Source organism: Ciconia boyciana, chromosome 1 (genome assembly GCF_034638445.1).
Source record: "Ciconia boyciana chromosome 1, ASM3463844v1, whole genome shotgun sequence".
NCBI lineage: Eukaryota > Metazoa > Chordata > Aves > Ciconiiformes > Ciconiidae > Ciconia > Ciconia boyciana.
In genome coordinates this window covers 208443231-208462142 of record NC_132934.1, presented here as the reverse complement: position 1 = coordinate 208462142, position 18912 = coordinate 208443231, and the positions used below count along the sequence as shown (strand labels likewise).

General features: G+C 37.1%; 1 protein-coding gene and 1 non-coding gene across 4 annotated transcripts in view; both read left to right on the top strand.

Moving 5' to 3' along the window:
• CEP295 (centrosomal protein 295) overlaps positions 1 to 18607 on the top strand; it is a 45507-nt gene extending 26900 nt beyond the window's left edge. Inside the window, exons 18-29 of one of the 3 annotated variants that reach the window (XM_072850710.1) lie at positions 5335 to 5441; positions 6990 to 7128; positions 8685 to 8918; positions 10332 to 10486; positions 10738 to 10900; positions 13264 to 13904; positions 14196 to 14369; positions 15463 to 15580; positions 15826 to 16029; positions 16585 to 16693; positions 17246 to 17345; positions 18218 to 18607. In XM_072850710.1, coding sequence (XP_072706811.1) covers positions 5335 to 5441; positions 6990 to 7128; positions 8685 to 8918; positions 10332 to 10486; positions 10738 to 10900; positions 13264 to 13904; positions 14196 to 14369; positions 15463 to 15580; positions 15826 to 16029; positions 16585 to 16693; positions 17246 to 17345; positions 18218 to 18253 — 2180 coding nt within the window. In that variant the 3' untranslated portion in view covers positions 18254 to 18607. Of the gene's footprint in view, positions 1 to 5334; positions 5442 to 6989; positions 7129 to 8684; positions 8919 to 10331; positions 10487 to 10737; positions 10901 to 13263; positions 13905 to 14195; positions 14370 to 15345; positions 15581 to 15825; positions 16031 to 16584; positions 16694 to 17245; positions 17346 to 18217 lie in introns of those variants that run through there. The other 2 variants (XR_012040487.1, XM_072850711.1) reach the window with 2 other exon arrangements.
• LOC140646750 (small nucleolar RNA U2-19) lies at positions 6655 to 6738 on the top strand. The gene has a single exon (XR_012040555.1). It is a non-coding gene; the product is annotated as a small nucleolar RNA U2-19 (small nucleolar RNA).
• Positions 18608 to 18912: the final 305 nt, after the last annotated feature.

Sequence of the window (18912 nt, the reverse complement as noted above, 5' to 3'; positions counted from 1 at the left end):
CTTAAAAATACAGTTGAGACAAAAAATAGAAGGCTGAGTGTTACCCTTGGCTCAAAGAAACAACTTCGAAAGAATCAGCTGTTAGTTGTGACAAAAATAAAAATAGTGCAATAATGTAAGGATTACTCTAATTCTGATCTTTTCTGTTCATCTGTGGAGAGCTTTTATTAGAGATCACACCTTTGAGGACAGGACAGACTGCATCCATATGTGACAAAGTTAGTCTGATTCCATAAATTAAACCAAGTTGTTTTGGTTATCAAAAAAAAAAAGTTGTTTTTGTTATAAAGTGGTTTGTGAATGTTCAAAATTTTGTTACAGGGTTGTTGAAACCTACTAAGCATGTTATGGGTAGCTTGACTGGCTTCATAAAAGGACAAAGGTGACTAGTCTTAGGTAAACAAAGAAAGCAGGTTACTAACAAGTTTTTCAAGAGATTGGACTAAGAAGTGGTTGTCAAGGTTTTTAATTCCTACTGTTTTTTCCGTGCCTATACAAATTTAGCTTGTCTCTCCAGTCTTGGAATAACGTTAACTCAAAGGCTCCAGTACTTTCAGTTGCAATGCACTTGCTTCTCTTCAAATTTCCTGCAGATTGAAATGCAGTTTATTGCCACTGTAATTGAGAAATGCTATGCCTGACTTGCTGGGAACAGTTACACAAAGTTTGCAAAACATTGACTAAAGCAATTTGAAGCTTGTTACAGGATGACAGCATCTCATGGTCCAGTACAGTTTTCAGTATCCATCTAAAATAAATATATTACTACAGCTGCAAAGGAGTTTTCAACAACTTTGCTATCTTATACGTACGTCTTTACGAGCAATACAGCTACGTAGTATGCACCTCCTGGTTTTGCTAGGAATTTCACCGCTGCCCCAAATCTTAAGATAACTTTTCATTTAGTTTGTGTTGAGACATCCTTTCCAATTCAATCAGGATTTACTAGGAATTGAAGTTGTTTTGAATAAGTACATATAAGCTCATTTTTTTCAGCTGCTTCCTTTAATTCTCAGAATACTTTTTGAAATATACCTATATTTAAATTTAAATTATCACTAAAGAATTTTGTCTTTTAACAATATTTGAAGAAAAGGCTTGTATTTTTCTGAGTAAGTCATAGAAGCATTGCTAGATCAGCCGTTACCAAATTAATCTGAAATATCTTAGTGTAGTGTCTTTTTACACTAGTGAGTATTATATATGAACAGTGCAATGGTTTATGTAAGAGGATTAGGAAACTTCATGTGAACTTCTATATTTATTTTAAAAAACCCAAAGCTTTCTGTGATTACGTATTTAAGAGGATTGTCCTCTTGAGCAGTTCAACAACTAAAACTGTCAACAGTATCTTTGTAATTTGAAGGCTGTGAAGCACTCTGAAGCACTACCACATTTTCAGTAACTAGTGCAGTATCTTCAGCAAGAAAATCTACAGTCTGTGTTAAATATAAAATTTCTGAAGGGGAAATTTAAGGTGCATTTTAAGTTGTTCCTTATGATAGTAGGTTTGGTGGGGTTTTTTTATTTAATTGTTAGGTTTAGGGGTTTTTGTTTGGTTGTGTTTTTAATTTTTTTTGCGACTTGATTCTAACCAGAACATGTTTGCAGTTTTCCCATGTTTTCAAGATGTAATTGTGTCTCTAAAGGTGAGAGCAGACGAGTGCTTTGTATGTGTGATCTTTGACCTTATTCTTTGACATTATGTTCTTGGTCATTTCTACCTTCAGTCAAATAATGTAAAGCTTTACAACTTGAGAGTTGTACTGTTTTCATGATTACAGAACCACTAGATGTGCACAAATCCTATTAATCACTGCTCACATGCTTTTTCAAAATAAAGCATTAAAGATAAAAAGGTAAAAGTTATGCAGGTTCTTAAAAAAATAAACTTGGTAAATCTGCTTGGATACTTTATCAGCCAAGGTGAGTTTCCTTTGATATGAGACTTGTCCTTGGGTAACAGGCATTTTTTTTTTTTAATCTCTATAATTAGCTGTATTTCTTTCTTCCAATTATTACAAGAACAAAAATAACTTTAACCCTCTCAAATTTAGAAGCAGACATGTCTGAACATAAAACGGGCCTTAAAGACTGCTTCTGGTTAGGGGAGGATGAATGCCTATGCTCAGTATCAGGTGGCTACAAGTGCTACACAGACTGATCAGCTGGTTGGCAGGCAGAGAGGACGGGTAACTCTCAAAGTGATGTTGCAGTAAGTGCCACCAGTGAGGCTAAGATTTGGATTGCTCTCTCTTACCGTGCCACTGATGTATGACAAGATGAGGTAGGAACTTTGGACACTTGATATTTCTTCTTCCCAACCCAATTTGGTTAAAATGGGCTAATAGAATGCAAATTGTTAATATGGAATTGCAGAGTAACCCTACAGATGAGACAGGCAGTTTAAGGGTATAAACCTCATTTCCTTAGGAAATCAGCCTGAAAATAGTGACTAATTTGATACATAACATCTCTCAGTTCTCCTTCATTACATATCAACAGGCTTGTCTCTATTCATCTTTAACGGTCCCCTTGAGCAGTGTTCCAGATGAGATTATCTTCATGTATTGCTACCCTATGCAGGGATGTTACTCCAAGCATGATTATTTTTTGTGTGATCCAAGCTAACCAAGCTAAGATTTCAATTTATTTTTAGTAATCCCAAATATTTGTCCATAATTCACTATTGTGACAGATTGTCTTATCCATCACCAATTTAGCCAAACTAGCGTGGAATACAACTTTTTTTTGTTTGTCTACATGGTTAGATTTGGACTAATCCTTGTTTTTATATTGTCTTCACTGAGTGGTTTGGTTTTCAGTCTTTTGTTTTCAAATTGCACTCTCAAATAATTGCTGCTATTTTACTTCAGTTTCTGTTGGAAACAAACAAAAAAACATTTTGGATATTACAGCCTCAATTTTTAAATACAAATTCTTTGTTATATTGTGGTGGCTAGGAGGTTAAAACATGAAAGTCTCATGTTGATGTGAGGAAGCTGTGAGGAACAAGAACCTTGCACTATTATTTTGGAGGGAGGAGAGAAGAATAAAGACCCCTCCTTTATGAGTCACCAAATACAGCGGTTTTTTTAAGGATATTAATGTAATAAAGTCACAAGATAGGAGCATGTTGTATTTTTAATTAAATAATTCTGTTTATAGCATGCAATTGCTACTGTTCATCCCTTGTATTAATAACACAAGAACAATGCGGGTTATTACAGTATAGCAATGAAACATTTGTAGCATAGTTCTCCACAGAATTTATATACAAGAGAGTATTAAATGCTTGAATCTCATCTCGTATGTATCCTAAATTACTACCTGTCAGGCTGATACCGTTGAGAAAATAAAATAATTTTTTTCAGAAAAATATCTAATCTTGATGTAAAGGTATCAGGAAACAGAGAATTCTTTGGTAGCTTGTTCCAGCATTTAATTTTTTATCAAATTATAAAATAAATGGTCTATTTCCAGTTCATGAATGTCTGACAGCTATCTGTAGCCACTGCTTCTTGTTATTACTTTGAGTTTTTTCTCCTACAGAGATATTTAAATACCAAGAGATGATATGATTGCAGTTTTCATGCTGGTTCAAGGAATTTTCTTGAAGGCCTTGCTCATTTTCAGGATCCTCTGTCTCCTATGTTCTGCTCCAAAGAGCAGCGGACTTCTGCAGCGTATCTAGACTCAGTCACACTACTGCCACATCCAACCAAGGAGCTTGTTGCTACCTTGGTCTACTCAAACCTTAAATGTTATCTTTCCTGTGAACCTGAAGACCTTTGTCACGTACTTGTGGAAAAGGGATCAGAAGCCAGTGTTCTGTGCTCTTAGATTTAGAATTTTATCTGTATTGGGACAGTGTTGTTTAACAGACCCAGCTTTGCAGGAGGTTGAGGTGATTTTTACTGTTGCAGTGCTACTGTCTTTACCGTTCTTCCACTCTTCATATTATCTGCAAACTCTCTTGCCAACACCTCTGTTTAGTTACTGATCAAAATGTCATAAATGATCAGGATCAAGCCTGCTAGAACTTTCTGGAGAATTTGTGAGTGTGTGTGTGTGGGAGAAGCCATTTGAGAATTTCTTTACCCTTTATTTTGAGATCACTCGGCATTTAATGTAGTAACATAGTAAATTAATTAAGAATAGGTTAACTTCTCTTTTACATCTAAAATATATTTATGTGGATTATTTCATTTTATGTCTTGTACTTTCTACTAGAAGAGTACTGGATGATAGTGGCTATAGGAAACCTTACATTCCCCCCCTGCCCTGCCCCCGGAATGAGTTTCAAATTGTTTCATATTAACTGAGATACATAAGTATCGTATCATATAGATACTTCACTGGTATTGCCTCACAGAGGAAACCTCTCCCCTCTTTTTCTGTATAATAGGAAAAATGGAACAACTGAACTCCACCTTCCAGTAAGAAATTGAGTTTCAGTTTATACAAGGTACAAACTAGTGTTAGGATTCACAAAACACTGAGACATGCCTAAGTATAGAGCCTTACAAATGCTGGGGATTTGAAATGTCTCTGTCACTAGCAGCCCTTGTAGAATTGGGAGAAAACATAGCTACTTCACTTCTACTGTTAAATTTAATTTTGATATTTAGCACTTCTTTCTTGAAAATTATTACTGGAAATAAGAATACTTATTTTAGAGTTGTTTGCTTGACAATTAATTTACAGTCTTAGAATTGTCAAACTTTGAAGGTGCTTGCCAGCACTTAAATACAGAAATTGCATTTTTTTGGTACTGCTATGGTACTTCTTTTGCACAGATATTGATCTTACTTATTTTTATGTGTAAGAGCATTATGGCAAAGGTGATTCAGTTCCACGGTAGTAGTCATGCTATAGTTAAGTAATTTGGCGTTTCTGATTTCGCTGATCTGCTTAGAATGTCTGCTTTTCTTCGTAATCATTGTAATGGTAAAGGGCAAAAGATTCCCCCCACCCCAATTAAATGATTGTAATAACACTAGCAAAGCCATGTTTCATTCTGCAAAGCCAAAGCGTGAATTTCTAGCTCTTCCTGCGTGCCCTGCAGAGAGCAGTCATGCTAGTTAGACATTTTAGGAAGACTGGTCAAGGAGAACCACTGGCTGCCAATTAAATCCGTAGAGTACAGTACAGTAGAGCAGGGACTATGTTGCAGGTGAGAAGAAAGTGGTAAGGATGGGCAAAATCAGTGCCTTAATAGTGAGGACAGCAGCAGTAGAGTATTACTGACATCTGGTGTTCAAAAAAAATTGCTAACTATGAACTCAAAAGTTGCTTTCTATTCCTTATTGTTTCTATTACATTTGTGTTTAGCCCAGTCCCAGGATTCTCAAGTGGCTCAGGATTCACCAATTCTTGCTGCTGAAATCGGAGAGGGAGTTACAACACGTTCTGGACCATCATTCAGACTTGATAATACGGTTAGTCATATCAAAATAACTATATAACATAACTTACTCTTTTATTTTGTGATTAAATCTTTCTTGAGAGGCTAAGACTGGGTGCAGTATTCTAGATGCAGCAGCATAACAAGCACCAAGTAAAGAGAGGTGATCACTGCAATGGATCTACTGGCTATATTCCTGTTCAGACAGTGCAGGATGCTGTTGCCCGTCTTTGCTGCTAGGGCACACCGTAGGCTTACGCTCAGCTCGCTGTCTGCCAAGACTCCTGGGTCCTCTTCCACATGGCTGCTCCCCAGGCAGGCCCCAGCTTGGACTGATGTATGGGGTTCTTCCTTCCCAGGCACTGGACTTTGCATTTGTTCTTGCTGAGTTTCATAACAGTCCTGTAGGGCTGGCCCTATGAGGTCCTTCTAGATGTCAGCCCTGCCATTTAGTGTATCGGATTGTCCTCCCAACTTAGTATTATTTGCAAACTTGATAAAAGTATGGTTTCACCTCCTCTGGTGAAAGGTGTTAAAGAGGACCGGTCACAGGACAGAGCCCTGTCATACTCCACTTGTTCCCCACCTCCAGGTAGAGTGTAACCCTTTAATCGCTCTCCGCTGAGCCTCATTATCCTGCCAGTGTTTTATCCGTCGTCACCCATCCATCCAGGTTGTGACATCCAAATTGGGATACAGGAATGTTGTGAGAGACAGTGGCAAAAGCCTTGCCAAAATCAACACCAATGATATCCCCTGCTTTTTCCTCACGCAAAGATCCCATCGTTTTGTCAGGATATAAAAGCAGTATTTTAAAAATGCTATGTATAATGTGTGTATATGTGTATATAACATGACTTTTAAATATGTGTATGTTCAATATATTTATATAAGGTAGTTTATAATGAAAAATGTAGGGGAAGGGTTTCATAGATTTTTGTCTTTTATTTTCTTAGTGCACATTTTAATTCAGAGTTTGGGAAGAAATGTTCACATCTAATTCTTCAAAATTTTGAAGTACAAGAACCTTCATTCTCTGTTTTGTGACTTTGTAGACCTTACCTCAAAATTAAGGATGATAATATTTTAGGATGTTTTGTATATTTTTCATTTAATTTTGTAGAATTAAATTTTTGAGTCAGTCTCCTGTATGCAAATGGCTTCGTCTTGCAAGTACTTTGTAAAATTCCTGAGTGTTTCATGTATTGCATATATGTTCCTCTGAGATCTACAATTCTACTGAAGTGGATCTGTGATGAGAAATAGCCAAATCTGATGACCAGAAGATAAAATAATCTTCCAGGTGTCATGATTTGTATGCAGTTCTGAGAGGCTTTATAATAGTGTGTGTGCGCGTGTGCGTGTGTGTGTGTGTGGAGGGGAGGGGGCTGTTGGGGAGTGATGTGTCCGGGACACTGGGTGTGAATGTTTAGTACTGAGCAATGATGAAGCTGTATTCGCCTGACTCTGCAAAACATGAAGGCTTCTACACTTGAACTGAGCTCAGAATAAGATGTGTGGTTTTAAAGCTTTAATTATGGACATCCAGATAGATGGTAATAGGTATGTTATTTCATCCTAGGAAGTACTTTCTAAAGTATTATCCACGAACTTAGGTTCAGAGGCTTTCATGCAAGGAATACCCTGTGACTTATCTTCAACAATTTCCACTGGAAGCTTTTTGACTAGTGAAACATTGGATGTAAGCCCTGTTGACACTGGTAAGTGTTTGGGGTTTGTTGTTGTTCTTGTAAAAGGAAAAATGTGTATTCTCTTTATAACAGAATGGGTCTAGCTCACTGGATGTAATTTTTTCTGAAATAGGCTAATGGGAAACTTCACTTAAGAATGATTAATGTGTCTTACAGAGTTCAGTGTAACTAGAATACTTTGTTATGTGCTCATGATTTTTTTTGGTTTTATAATAATTTAACCTTGCATCAGCTTTGGCAAAGGATATTTTGAGTTTTATTAAGCAACTGTAATACCAGCAGTTTTTAAGTGGCAAATTAAAAAAAAAAAATTGATCCGCAAATGATACTCTGATAAAAGTTTTCAAATCACTATATCATAGATTGTTACAGAGCTGATTGTTGTCTTGCTGTTAAGAGAATTGTTCCAATATCTGCTTGTCACCATAGTAATTCTTAACTTATTTGTGAAAATGTCATTGGAATGCTGTATTGACTTTTAATAGTTTTTCTGGGAAATATGTGTTCATATCCTTTTTTGCTTGCAGTCTGCCTCTTGATCTTGAGCTTTTCATATAATTAAAAATAATTCCTTTATAATAAATACATAATTGCTCCTCTATATACTGACATTATCACTTGTGAACATGGGAAGTGAGTTTGAAAGCGATTCAATAGTGACCTGTGGATTTATTTACTTTAAGGCTTAATATTGTGTTAATCTAACACATCTGATCTCGTAAACAACCATATGTGTATATGAGTTATTCCATGTTTATAAATCAATTTTTGAAGACTACAGTGTTTGAGCCACTGAAATCTCAGGCCGTATTTTAACCCTAATGTTCTAAACTGGCAAGTGTTATTTTGAGCAATAAACTTCATAACTTGTGACAAATTTGTGTGTTACTGACATTAAAAAGCTAAGGGAAATTCTAAGATCATTTGTTTGTAACTTTTCTTTTCTCTTGTTTTTTTAGTTGTGGAATCAAAATACCAAATGTTTTGGTTACTCAGCTACATGAATAAATTCTTCAAGTCTAGCTGTGTCTTATATAAGACCTTTTCTGATAGCTTTGTGCAATTCTTCTCTAAGCATATAGACAAAGAGGGGTTGGTGTGCCAACTAGGAACACGATTTTGGTTTCCTTGATTCCCTCAGATTTCTTGTGTTGGTATTAGGCAATTTCTGTTTAAGCATGAATAAAACTACTGCCCAATGTCATAAAGATACTCAAGATCATATTAAAGGATTGACACATTTATGTGCGAGAGGAAGTAAAAATATGCTAGCTAGCATAAAATAACAGTATTAATTCTTTTCTGATTTTATTGTTTCAGTATTTCTTAAGTCTACATACTCTGAAAGTGCTAAGCTGTACTGACTACTGCCTAATTGGATATTATCAACTTGAACTTGTGGAAATTTGTCGTAAGGTTTGTGGGAGCATTGACAGGAGACAATTAAAGAAACAAAACCCCAGAGCTCTTTACGAATATTTCAGGATATTAAGCAGTGTCTTTTCAGATTACTTCTTCTAAGTGATTTATATGCAAAACTGTGAACATCTAGCTTACTATTTCAGGATTGTCTTCTGATAGTATGGAAGATCGAATTTTGAGAGAAACAGGAAGCCGCCCCTGGAGCTCCTCGCTGCCTTTTACCTTGCAGCAGAGGCAAGAGAATTTGTCTGGAGCATCTGAAACTCAGTTGCCTGAAGGAGAGATGCACCTTTATAAAGGAAGTCAGATACAGCAGATCTTGGGGAAATGTACTGGAGACTTGAACTCTTACTCTGAGGACAATACACGATTCCAAGGTATTTGCCATTTTAAAGCACTCTTGGGCTGCGCTCTCATCATAGAGAACAAGGAGGACTTTGCTATGTGTTAGTCTGTATTGTTTATATTCAGCTGACATTTTAAAGTCAATAAGGATTCTACATGCGATGCTTTGATGTTCTCATGTTTTGCTTTATGTATATGTCCACATAGCCCAGTGTAGTGCAAAAAAGAAAAGGATAGTCTGATCAGGTATCTCTCTGATCATAGTCTAGTTCTGCACAGCTTCCTGCCACCGTGGCTAGACTGTTTATAATCTATGCCGATTTTATCATTTTTTTTATGCACAGCTTTCTCTTCAGGAAGGTAGAGACAATAATGTATAATACTTTATTATTCATGTAGGGTCACATAGTTGATGAAACACTGATTAATAGACTGGTGGGAGTTTTGTGCTCTCTAGAAAAATGTAACAATTCATGAAAATAAGAACATCTTTATTAGCTATCATGAAGAGAACACTAGTGTTTTAATTTGAAACACTTTCTCCTGGAATGTTGGAAAACCTAGAATTATAGAGTAATTTAGACCAGGAAGGAATTCTAGTTACGTGTTCCAAATTCTGCTTCCTGCTCACAACAGAGCCAACTCAGACCAGGTTGCTTAAGGTCTTGTCCAGGCGTGTTCTGAACATCTCTAAGGACAGATTCCACACCCCCCTGGGCAACGTTTTAACAACTTTCTTCTTTTCTTCTCTCTCTCTCTCTTTTGTGGTGTGGTGGTGGGTTTTTTTTTTTATTATTGTATCCAACCAGAATTTCCTGTGTTCCATCTTGTGTCCATTATATCTTTTTTCTTTCACTGAACGTGTCCAAGAAGACTGACTGCCTCTTCTCTGTACTGTCTCTTAGGTTGTAGTAGACAGACGATTTCTGTGCCCCTTCCCCCACACCCCCAAACCTTTTCTTAAGATTGAACAAACTCAGTTTTTTAGCTTATCTTTGAACATCATGTGCTTCATCCTTCCTTTAATCATCCTTGTGGCTCTTCATTGGACGTGCTTCACTGTGTCACTGTATGTTTTGTACTGGGAAGCCCACACTGCTTCTGATGCAGTCTCACAAGTGCTGAACAGAGAGCATATGGACTTCAGCTTTTCATTAAAAAAAAAAAAAAAGCATCAGTGTAGCACTTTCTTGCTGCTTGTTGTACCTGCATTGTATCAGAGGGAAAGAATTGGATGTTGTAAAGGTTGTTTATTTGGTGGGGTTTTTTTGTTGTGGGGTTTTTTTTTTTTTTTTACAAGCTGGTATTTGTATACCTGCAGGATTCTATATACTTTATTTACTGCATGTAGAAGCAAGGTATGATATGTCTGTTGGTTCTTTGAGGGATGTTGTTTTTGGGCAGGGTTTTTTTGTTTGTTTTTAAAATAACCTCTTTTCTTATAGCTCTAGCAGCTGAACTTGATTTTCCTGAAACGGAGAGACATTTTCCAAAGTTCCATCACCAGCTCTTTCAGCCTTTGGAACCAAGTCTTGACTTTGATACTTCATCATCCTGTTCTCAATACAGAATTAAACAAGACAGCAGAGAATTTAGCAAGGTACTACAGAAAAACTGTGATGGAGGAAAACTTTGGCTTAAGACTTCTGTAAGATTTAAATGTGTAATCCCTTTACTGTCTTCTGTTTAGAAGAAACACAGTAATAATCTTTGATGTACTTAGAACTGGAAACGTTTTTGCTGGTTGTAGCAGAAATGTGATCCAAAAGTCAACTATTACCTTTAACTTTTTATCCTTCATATTTCTGAGAAAATGAATCTTAAATCAAGATATTTTTTTTCTGCTACTAGACTTCAAAATTTTCAACAAAAAGTCAAGACATGCCTACATTTCTAGAAGTGGGAAATGCCAGTTTGAATGTACAAAGAAGCAGTCTGCCTTCTAGTCTTGAGACAAACGGGCCAAACAACATTACATCAGAAGAAGAGTCTGTTAAAGAAAATGTTACTCTAGGTATGTATAGTCGGATCAATGCTTCCAAAATCAACCTACTGCCAACCCATAAGGTGAATTTGCTCTGTTGAAATGGGGAAGGAACTCTTCACTTCTCTATCAGCCCTACTTTGAAATGTACTGAATTAACTCTGCTGGCTGCTCTCACGCACTGTCTTCTCCACCACCTTTAATGGGTAGAACTCCTAAATTTTGTGAAGTTCTTTATTTTCTCAGCAGTTATGACTAATACAAAAGCAGACCTGCATGTTCATGTCACTGTAATGGACATTATGTTACTTATTACTTGTGCCGTAATGATGATGTTAGTGAAGAAATATCAACTCTGGCTGAAACTGTCAGTTTAAGTACTTTTCCAAATATTTGTTCATGCATATCCATCATTTGGTAAGTTTGAGGAAATTAAGGAAGCTCCATAAATTGGTTAAATTTTTTTAAGGTGTATGTGTTAGAATCTCTCTGATCTTACTTGTTTTTCTTTTATACATTGTGTCCTTCAAGAAACCATTGAATTTTCCTTTTCCACTGTTAAGTCGCACCAATAGTCATTATGTACTGCACACTGTCAAATTTGGTCTGATTTGGTGATTATAGAATTGCTTTATCTATCTACAAAATAAAGGGGGGGAAGAGAGAGAAAGGAATAAACTTTTAGATTACAACGTAGGAATTAGTAGATTAAAAATTCATTATTCTACAGCAGCATTAAGTTAACTGCAGCTCATAGCAGGAAAAGTATTTTTTAATGCTTCGCAGTCGAATTCAAGTTAACTCGGTATTTCATGTATTCTAACTAAAAGCACCAATCTGAAATTCCAAATGCAGCTAGTAGTAATCTAAATATTTCTGAAGCTGTTATTTACCAAGATATCAGGTGTTTCCACATTTTAAGGTACTCCAACAGAAAGCTGAACAGTAACAGGAAACACAGCACAATATTTTAAGTAAGAGATGTATTTATAATGTAAATGTTCCTGGTCAATTATCTTTGTTATTTGCATATATACACACATCTAATTTTTGGAAACACACACTGTTTATCTTTAAAGCTGCAAGTAACTGTTCTGTGTCTGTTATACTTCTCTTTTGCTTTAGCTGGCAGATGTGGTAAAAAAAAAAAAGTACTAAAAAATGTCAGAAGAGGCTTACACTTTGAGACTACCTGTGGTCACAGCAAATAGGATTTCGGAAGCTCCCTTCTAACTTCAAAGCATTCTACTTCTAAATTGCTTATAGAAACATTCTTTGTTATAACTGCAATATAACTTTGATAAATTTAAAAATATACCTGTGATAACTGCAATATCTCTGCATCTCTTAAGTGTTTTTATAATCCCAAACCAATTATTATTGTGCTTTAAAAGGGGGGGGAGGAAATAACATAAGCAACAGGCTAAGCAAGTAAAAACTATTTTGGGTTGTCAGTTCAAGGTAGATTGATATATAAGTCCGTCATCTGGAGAATTTTCTAGTAATGGCTGATGTTGCAGTGTAATTCCTCCCTCCCTGTTAACAGCTATTTATCAGGAGATTATATTCTTTATACATGTAAAATTAGATGTTTTCTATGTGTCAAAATGCAAAAAAATTTTACAGGAAACCTTTAAAGGTTTATGTGATATATTTCTTTGTGTATAAAAAGCCTATAGATGGCATGATGCTGGAGTTTGTGTAACCGATTTTATCGAACTTAGGTCAGAGGCATATTTAAAAAAAAAAAATAAATTTTTAAACAACCCTGTTGTTTGTTTGGCATATGCTGTACTGCTGAAATGCCTCCCCAGTAATTAAAATGTTGGTACCTGATATTTCTCTTTCCCCAGCCTCTTCTGGAAAAAAAAATAGTATCTTGATTTGTATGTGTAGATCCTAAGGGAAAGATAATTTAGGGTGCAGTATTGTAACTTCTAGGAACAGCAATCATTGTTCCAATTTGGATGTTTTCTTCTACTTTGAAGAGTTTCTGCCCAAGTACTGGGGTTTTGGATTGTTTTCTGCCTGTCTTAGAGCCCAAAAGGGACTCAAAGGACTTCCATTTACAGAGTATAAATTGTAAAATCCATTGACTTTCACTGTAGTTATGTCAGCACCATCATGAAGTCTGTCCCTAAACATAATCTAAGAAGCAACGAGAAGTGTTGTTTCCTGAAGTTGTTTTGTGTACAGTGAAGGAATAATTTTATGTAGTGTTAATGGTATTATGTTTGAAGAAACTTAAGCAGACTTTTTTTTAAACAAAGTGTTTCTTCTGAATTATTAGACTTCTTATCCATTACTGAAAAGTCTCATTATGGAGGGACTTTTAAAAGTTGAAATTCTGTTGTGTTAGCTCGAATTTTGACTCTTGATCATTTTTGAAACAGGATCTGAAGAATCTTTTCACCCACTGCAATTAGAGTCTACTCTGAGTGATCACTGTCAGAATGCTGATCAGCCAGTGGACCTTAATGCTGTGTTACAGAGATCTTTTGAACAAACCCCTGGAATTAAAAAATGGGACAATGAGAACTGTATTTCATCTGCTAGAGAATACGAAGAACTGGCAAGAAATATGGAATGTATTAATCTCCAGTGTTCAATGGAAGATCTGCGAAATGAAAGTCTGAATCCACTGGAAGAGCAGAAATCATTTTATCAGCTAAATACCACACCAGTTACAGTGGATGAAACTTTCCCTCAACACTTACTAGAAGAGACTGTGTCTTCTGAAAAATTACCTGTGGAGGCATTTGATAAGAAGTATGTGAAGCTTCCTGAAAAATCAGTTCATGTACATGAAGCAAATAAAGCTGTGGAGCTGGATTCTCAGTGCAATATAAATATAAAGGAGAAAGATCAAGGCTTTCCAGAAGTACAAAAATTTTCGAGGGTTCCCAGAGAAACCAACTTGGAAGACTCAGACATCCATTTACAGATTGTCGTACAACAGAACGGTTCTTTCCAGGAAAGATGTGAAAAACATTCTAAATCTGTGCGCAGAAGCTCATGTCGTATTCCAGTCTGGGTGAGTAAAACAGATTTCCAAAAGCAGTCATTTGTGCAGGCTTTTTTGTTGTTTTTTTTTGTTGTTGCGCCAAGTTATTTTAGACCTTTAATATCTGGAAGCTTGGCAGATTTTTTCTTCTACATGTTGAATGAGCCTCCTCTTTCTGACAAGGTAACAGCTGTTGCTAGTGCTGGAAATAGTGATATTTTTTTTAATAATTATTATTGTTTCTTTTTTACACTGTGTGCTGGTTTTGGCTGGGATAGAATTAATTTTCTTCATAGTAGTCTTGTATAATTTATTTTCTAGGAGACTGAGTCAGGGCATGGTATTATGGAAGAACCTGAGCTCACTCTGGTAAGCTCAAATGACATCAGTATCGCAGAATCAGACATGGAACATACCACCCAAGAGAAGATTAAGGAGGATAAAATCAATAACCCAGCATGTGTGGATCAGCCTGAATTTAATGTTTTTACTGAGGTTGAGTCTTTATTATCTAATGTAATTCTGATTTTAACTTAGTCTTAATCGTAATAAGGAGAGGCCCCACTGTGGCAGTTAATCCACTGTTGCAAAACAAGATAATATTAGGGTTATCTGAGCTTAGCAAGTGCTTGGATCATCTTGTTTTGATGTTCTGTTTTCTGGACAGATCTAATAGAACTTAAATTTGGGCTATTGCTTAACATCACTACCTTGTCATATCAGCGTAGGTAGAGTTTGGGAAGACTTCTGCTGCTAAGAAAGAGAACCATCTTGCCAGTGTCTGCAAGACTAAATTGTATCCCATTATGTTGAAGATTTGGATGAGGGGAGAGGGTGGGACAAAACAAAAGCTATGCACTAAACAGAAGAAAAAAAAGGAAAAAAAATCCCCTACCTAGTGGATGGAGCTGCACCAGATCCACACGGTAGTTCTTAGTTTATGGGGAAAATATGATCAGCTCATCATTCTGCCATACTTAACTTGCCTGTGGTATGCTTTTTGCTGTTTGCTTCTATAAAGCAAAGGCCATGAATTATGGAGGGACTGGTTTGTAGTGAGAGAATAGTTTGGGTGCTGAAGCAATCAATTCATTGAGAATTCATCTGATCTATTCATCATTCATCTAATTAGTCATCTAAGAGACAGGAATTACTTGGTTGGGTGTCTCTTAGTACAGCCTCTGGAGGCTGTACTTCGGCAGTGGGTGTTGCCTGCCAGCTGAAACTGGGGAAGGAGAGACAGCAGTAAGAGAGTGATGGGGGAGAACTAGAGAGAACTGGAGGGAAGAAAAACGGATCAGTTGAGACGAAATTATGCAGCCCTGAATTAAGAACAAGCAATTGCAATCTGGTGGGCAAAGGGTCTTCAATGGATTTTATTTAAAGTTTTAAAATGTTTTTAGAAAGTAGCTTTTTAATACCATCAAGATCCATTTCTGTTTTTTTTTTTTTTCTTGCATCTGCTATAAAGGCAAAAGAGTAGATCTTCTATTTGCATCGGCTCTATGCTGGTGGTACAGCAGTACCACTTCACTCAAATCTATTGTGGATTTTAAGCGTTTCCAATCCCCGATTCCTTTTGAAACAGGAGAGAGAATTTTTACCACTAGCTCCAGATGCAGATTATTCTGTGTTTGTAAGGCCTGACAGTTCTTCCAAAGCCTGGAGCCCCAATGACAGTCACTCCCCATCACATCAGACTGCAGGTAATTACATGTAACTTGTTTTTTATTTCCTGTTAGTCCCCAAGCTCCAATTCTGATGACAGTGTGGAACATCAGTAAAATATTGAAATATTTTTTTTGTCCAAGATGAACAGCAGTAACATGACAGATAGGAGTTGGCAGACCTTAACCATGTGAGGGACTTCTCGGGTCTTTGATATGTTTTGAGGCATCAAGATGCTTTTGATGCAGTGAGAAAGGTTGAGACTTTTCATTCTCTTTCACAGTGATGCTGCTGGAGTTTGCTTCTATACCAGGAAATTTGCAAGAATCTTTTTTAAAAAGAAAGAAGAACTTCATCCAGAAATCTCTGAAAAGAGTAGAAGAAATAAAAAATAAAGAGAGAAAAAATGAAAAGCCAGAAGCTAAACAGTTTCAAAGAGGAAAGTCTGAGAAGTTAAGCAGGCAAAAGGAATCTTTTCTTATCTCCGGTAGGTTTATCTGAGGACAAGATGTAGCATTAGGCATCCTTTTAGTTGCTGTTTTATATCGAAGAACAGATTTCACATTTGTTGCATCTCTGCTATTGCAGACTGGGATATTCTTTAATTTGTTTTCTCAGGGATGTGGGAGCTTTGGGTTTTTTTTCTGCTGTCTGGCTACCTCTTCAGTGTTGTAGGGGCCCTTATGGGTCCTCTTCATATTTTCAGTCTGCCCATGTTTGTGGTCATAGGCTGTCTCTGCCAATAGTAGTTGTTTATGAAAGAACCACCATATTAAGTGAACTGAGGGGTCTCTACTGGCTGCTGGGGAGTTGGAAGTTGGCTGTTGAGAAGCATGGCTGGCTTCAAGTACAGGCAGCAGCCTAATGAGTGAGACTATGAAGGTTTATTTTCAACACAAGATATCATCTCCATTGTGTCCTTTCTGCTAGCCTGTTTCTTTTTTTGTAGTGCCACTTAAAAACCTCTGAACCCTCTCATGCTTTTGAGTTAGCTGGACTAGAGATTTAAGATATGTTTGCCCCTTTTTTTTTTTTTTAAAAGGAAAAAAAGGTGCAGTTGCCAACCAGTTGAAGAAAGTAGGAGAAGTGAAAGTGTCTTCTCCAGAGGACAGGAAGTCTGGAGAAACTGAAATGAACCAGCGTACTTCAAGGTATTGCATGAACGCAAGTGGGAGAAGTTTGGATTAAAAAAACAGAAGTAGTTCATCTGTGTCTTGTGAAAGCTGCTGGTCAGACGGAGTGCAGCTTGTGATTGTCCAGTTGGACCCTAGGGGAATGCTGCTTAACACTGCAGTGCTGGGAGAGGATGTTGTTTGGGACAGGTACCTGTTAGGAAATTGCCTGGCAGGGCTGGCAGTAAGAAATGTGACTGGCAGCCTGCTCACTTCCCTCAGTTCACAGTGCTAAGGCAGCTGTGCCAGTTAATACATGAAACTAGATTCAACTTGAAACCAAGTTCAGAATTGTACTTGGGCACTTATTAATGGTAACTTGCATATACAACTCCTGAATATGGGGTTTTCGTTAGATACAGGCAGCCACAGAGGAATTTGAAGTGATTCTAAATGACTGGAAAGCTGAGTCAATTTCCTTTTTTATTTTCTAGCAATTGAGACAGTATAAACCTTTAAGCCTGTTAACTTATTCCTGTTTTGCCACTTCTCCCTACTGACAAGATACATTTTTTTCTACTGTTTTGACAGACTTAATAATCAACTTGCAGAAGTAAAAATCAGAAAGGAAGAAAAAACAAGGCAAGAAACTTATGCTAAAAACAGAGAAAAGGCTAAAGAGTTTCAAAAGGTAATAGCCTGTGACAGTGTCTTCTTACTGGGTTAGTTCTTGTGACTTCACTGAGCTTCTAATTGGACTAATTGAGACATAGTTCTGTGGTGTGAGTGCAACTGAACCAGAGACCACCAAACCAGTCTGGATTTTGAGTGATGCTATTGGCATATCCCACTTCAGAACCTCCTTGTCAGCACCATGATGTGAAGTAACTCCTGGGGCTGAGATTTCCTCTGAAGGGTGCCTGCCTCAGGCTGGATATTTCTGGTGACTTTAGGTTCAGCAAAAAGTCTACTTGGCAAAAGAGTGAGGGGGTTTTTTATTAGTCCAAACTTGACTGACTTTCTATTATAAGGCAGTCTGTCTTTTTCTGGCTGCTTTGGCTATTCTAGGTAACTTACAATTCTGCCTAGCTGAGCACACCTCAATTTAAGGTTCCAAGAATCCTGTCTGGGAACCTAGAACAGGGGCTTGAACAAGAGGACTTGACTTAATTCTCCCTGTCCCCGTGCTGGGCCTCAGACAACTGGAAGGAAGGAAATGCGGGCTAGCCTTGATAGCCTGGGCCTAGGCCCAAACCTCTGCCTATAGCACTGACCACCTCAACTTTTTTTGTGGTGGAGTAAAGTGCTGCTCTCTTTATATTGTTTTACAGATTCCATCAGTAACAGAAAATAAGAGAAATAAGCACACCTTCCCCTTGAAATCTGTGGGCTTTTTGGAGCAGTAGCAGTAACTGAACCCATTACAGATGGGTACCCATTGTACTGTCCATTACAGATGCTGAGGTTATACATGAGTAGTACCTCAGTTGTGCTCACCTTTAACACTGGTTTTAGTATAGTCACCTAAGCTACACTACCACAGTCTCTTTGGTTTATTTGCAGAAAATGCTGGAAAAACTACGAGCCAAGAAGACTTAGAAAGCACCATGACTGGCAGAAGACTGAGCGACAAAGAACACTACAGTTTTGGTACAATCCAAGAGACCACTGAATCATGCAGACTTCATTAAGTTAAGTTAATTGTGGAGCCACTAAGAATTGTCAGCTTTAAGCTGTAGGAAAACCATTAAGTAAACAATCTGCCTAGTACCTAAGGTTTTAATGAGATCACTACAGAAGCAGATTAACTACTGCTTTAAACAGTTTGTCTCAGACTGAGTAGACTGACACTGTGAAAAGCCTTTCTTTATGTGCACTGGTGTTTTAAAGGGAGATCATACTAACTTTTGTAATATACATGTATAAAACATTTTCAAATAAAGCTTTCTTTAAGACCTGAATCCTCAGGATGCAAGACATTAATTTCTTCTGTAAAACTGAAATTTTAACCTGTTCTTTGTACTATGTGATCTAAGATTAGGAAGTGTGAGTTCCTGCAGTCAAGAGGTGCATCTTAAAGCACCTGAAGGTACAAAGAGAGTAAGTAACAGCCTTACATTGTTACTACTTCCAAATGTAGTTCTTCTACCCAGGTTTCCTGAGCTCTAATGCAGAGCTAAGTAATTACATCATCAGGACAAATTCAGAGCTCAACTTTTGCTATAAAGTTGAATGTGGTTATCAGCAGGTGGAAGAGC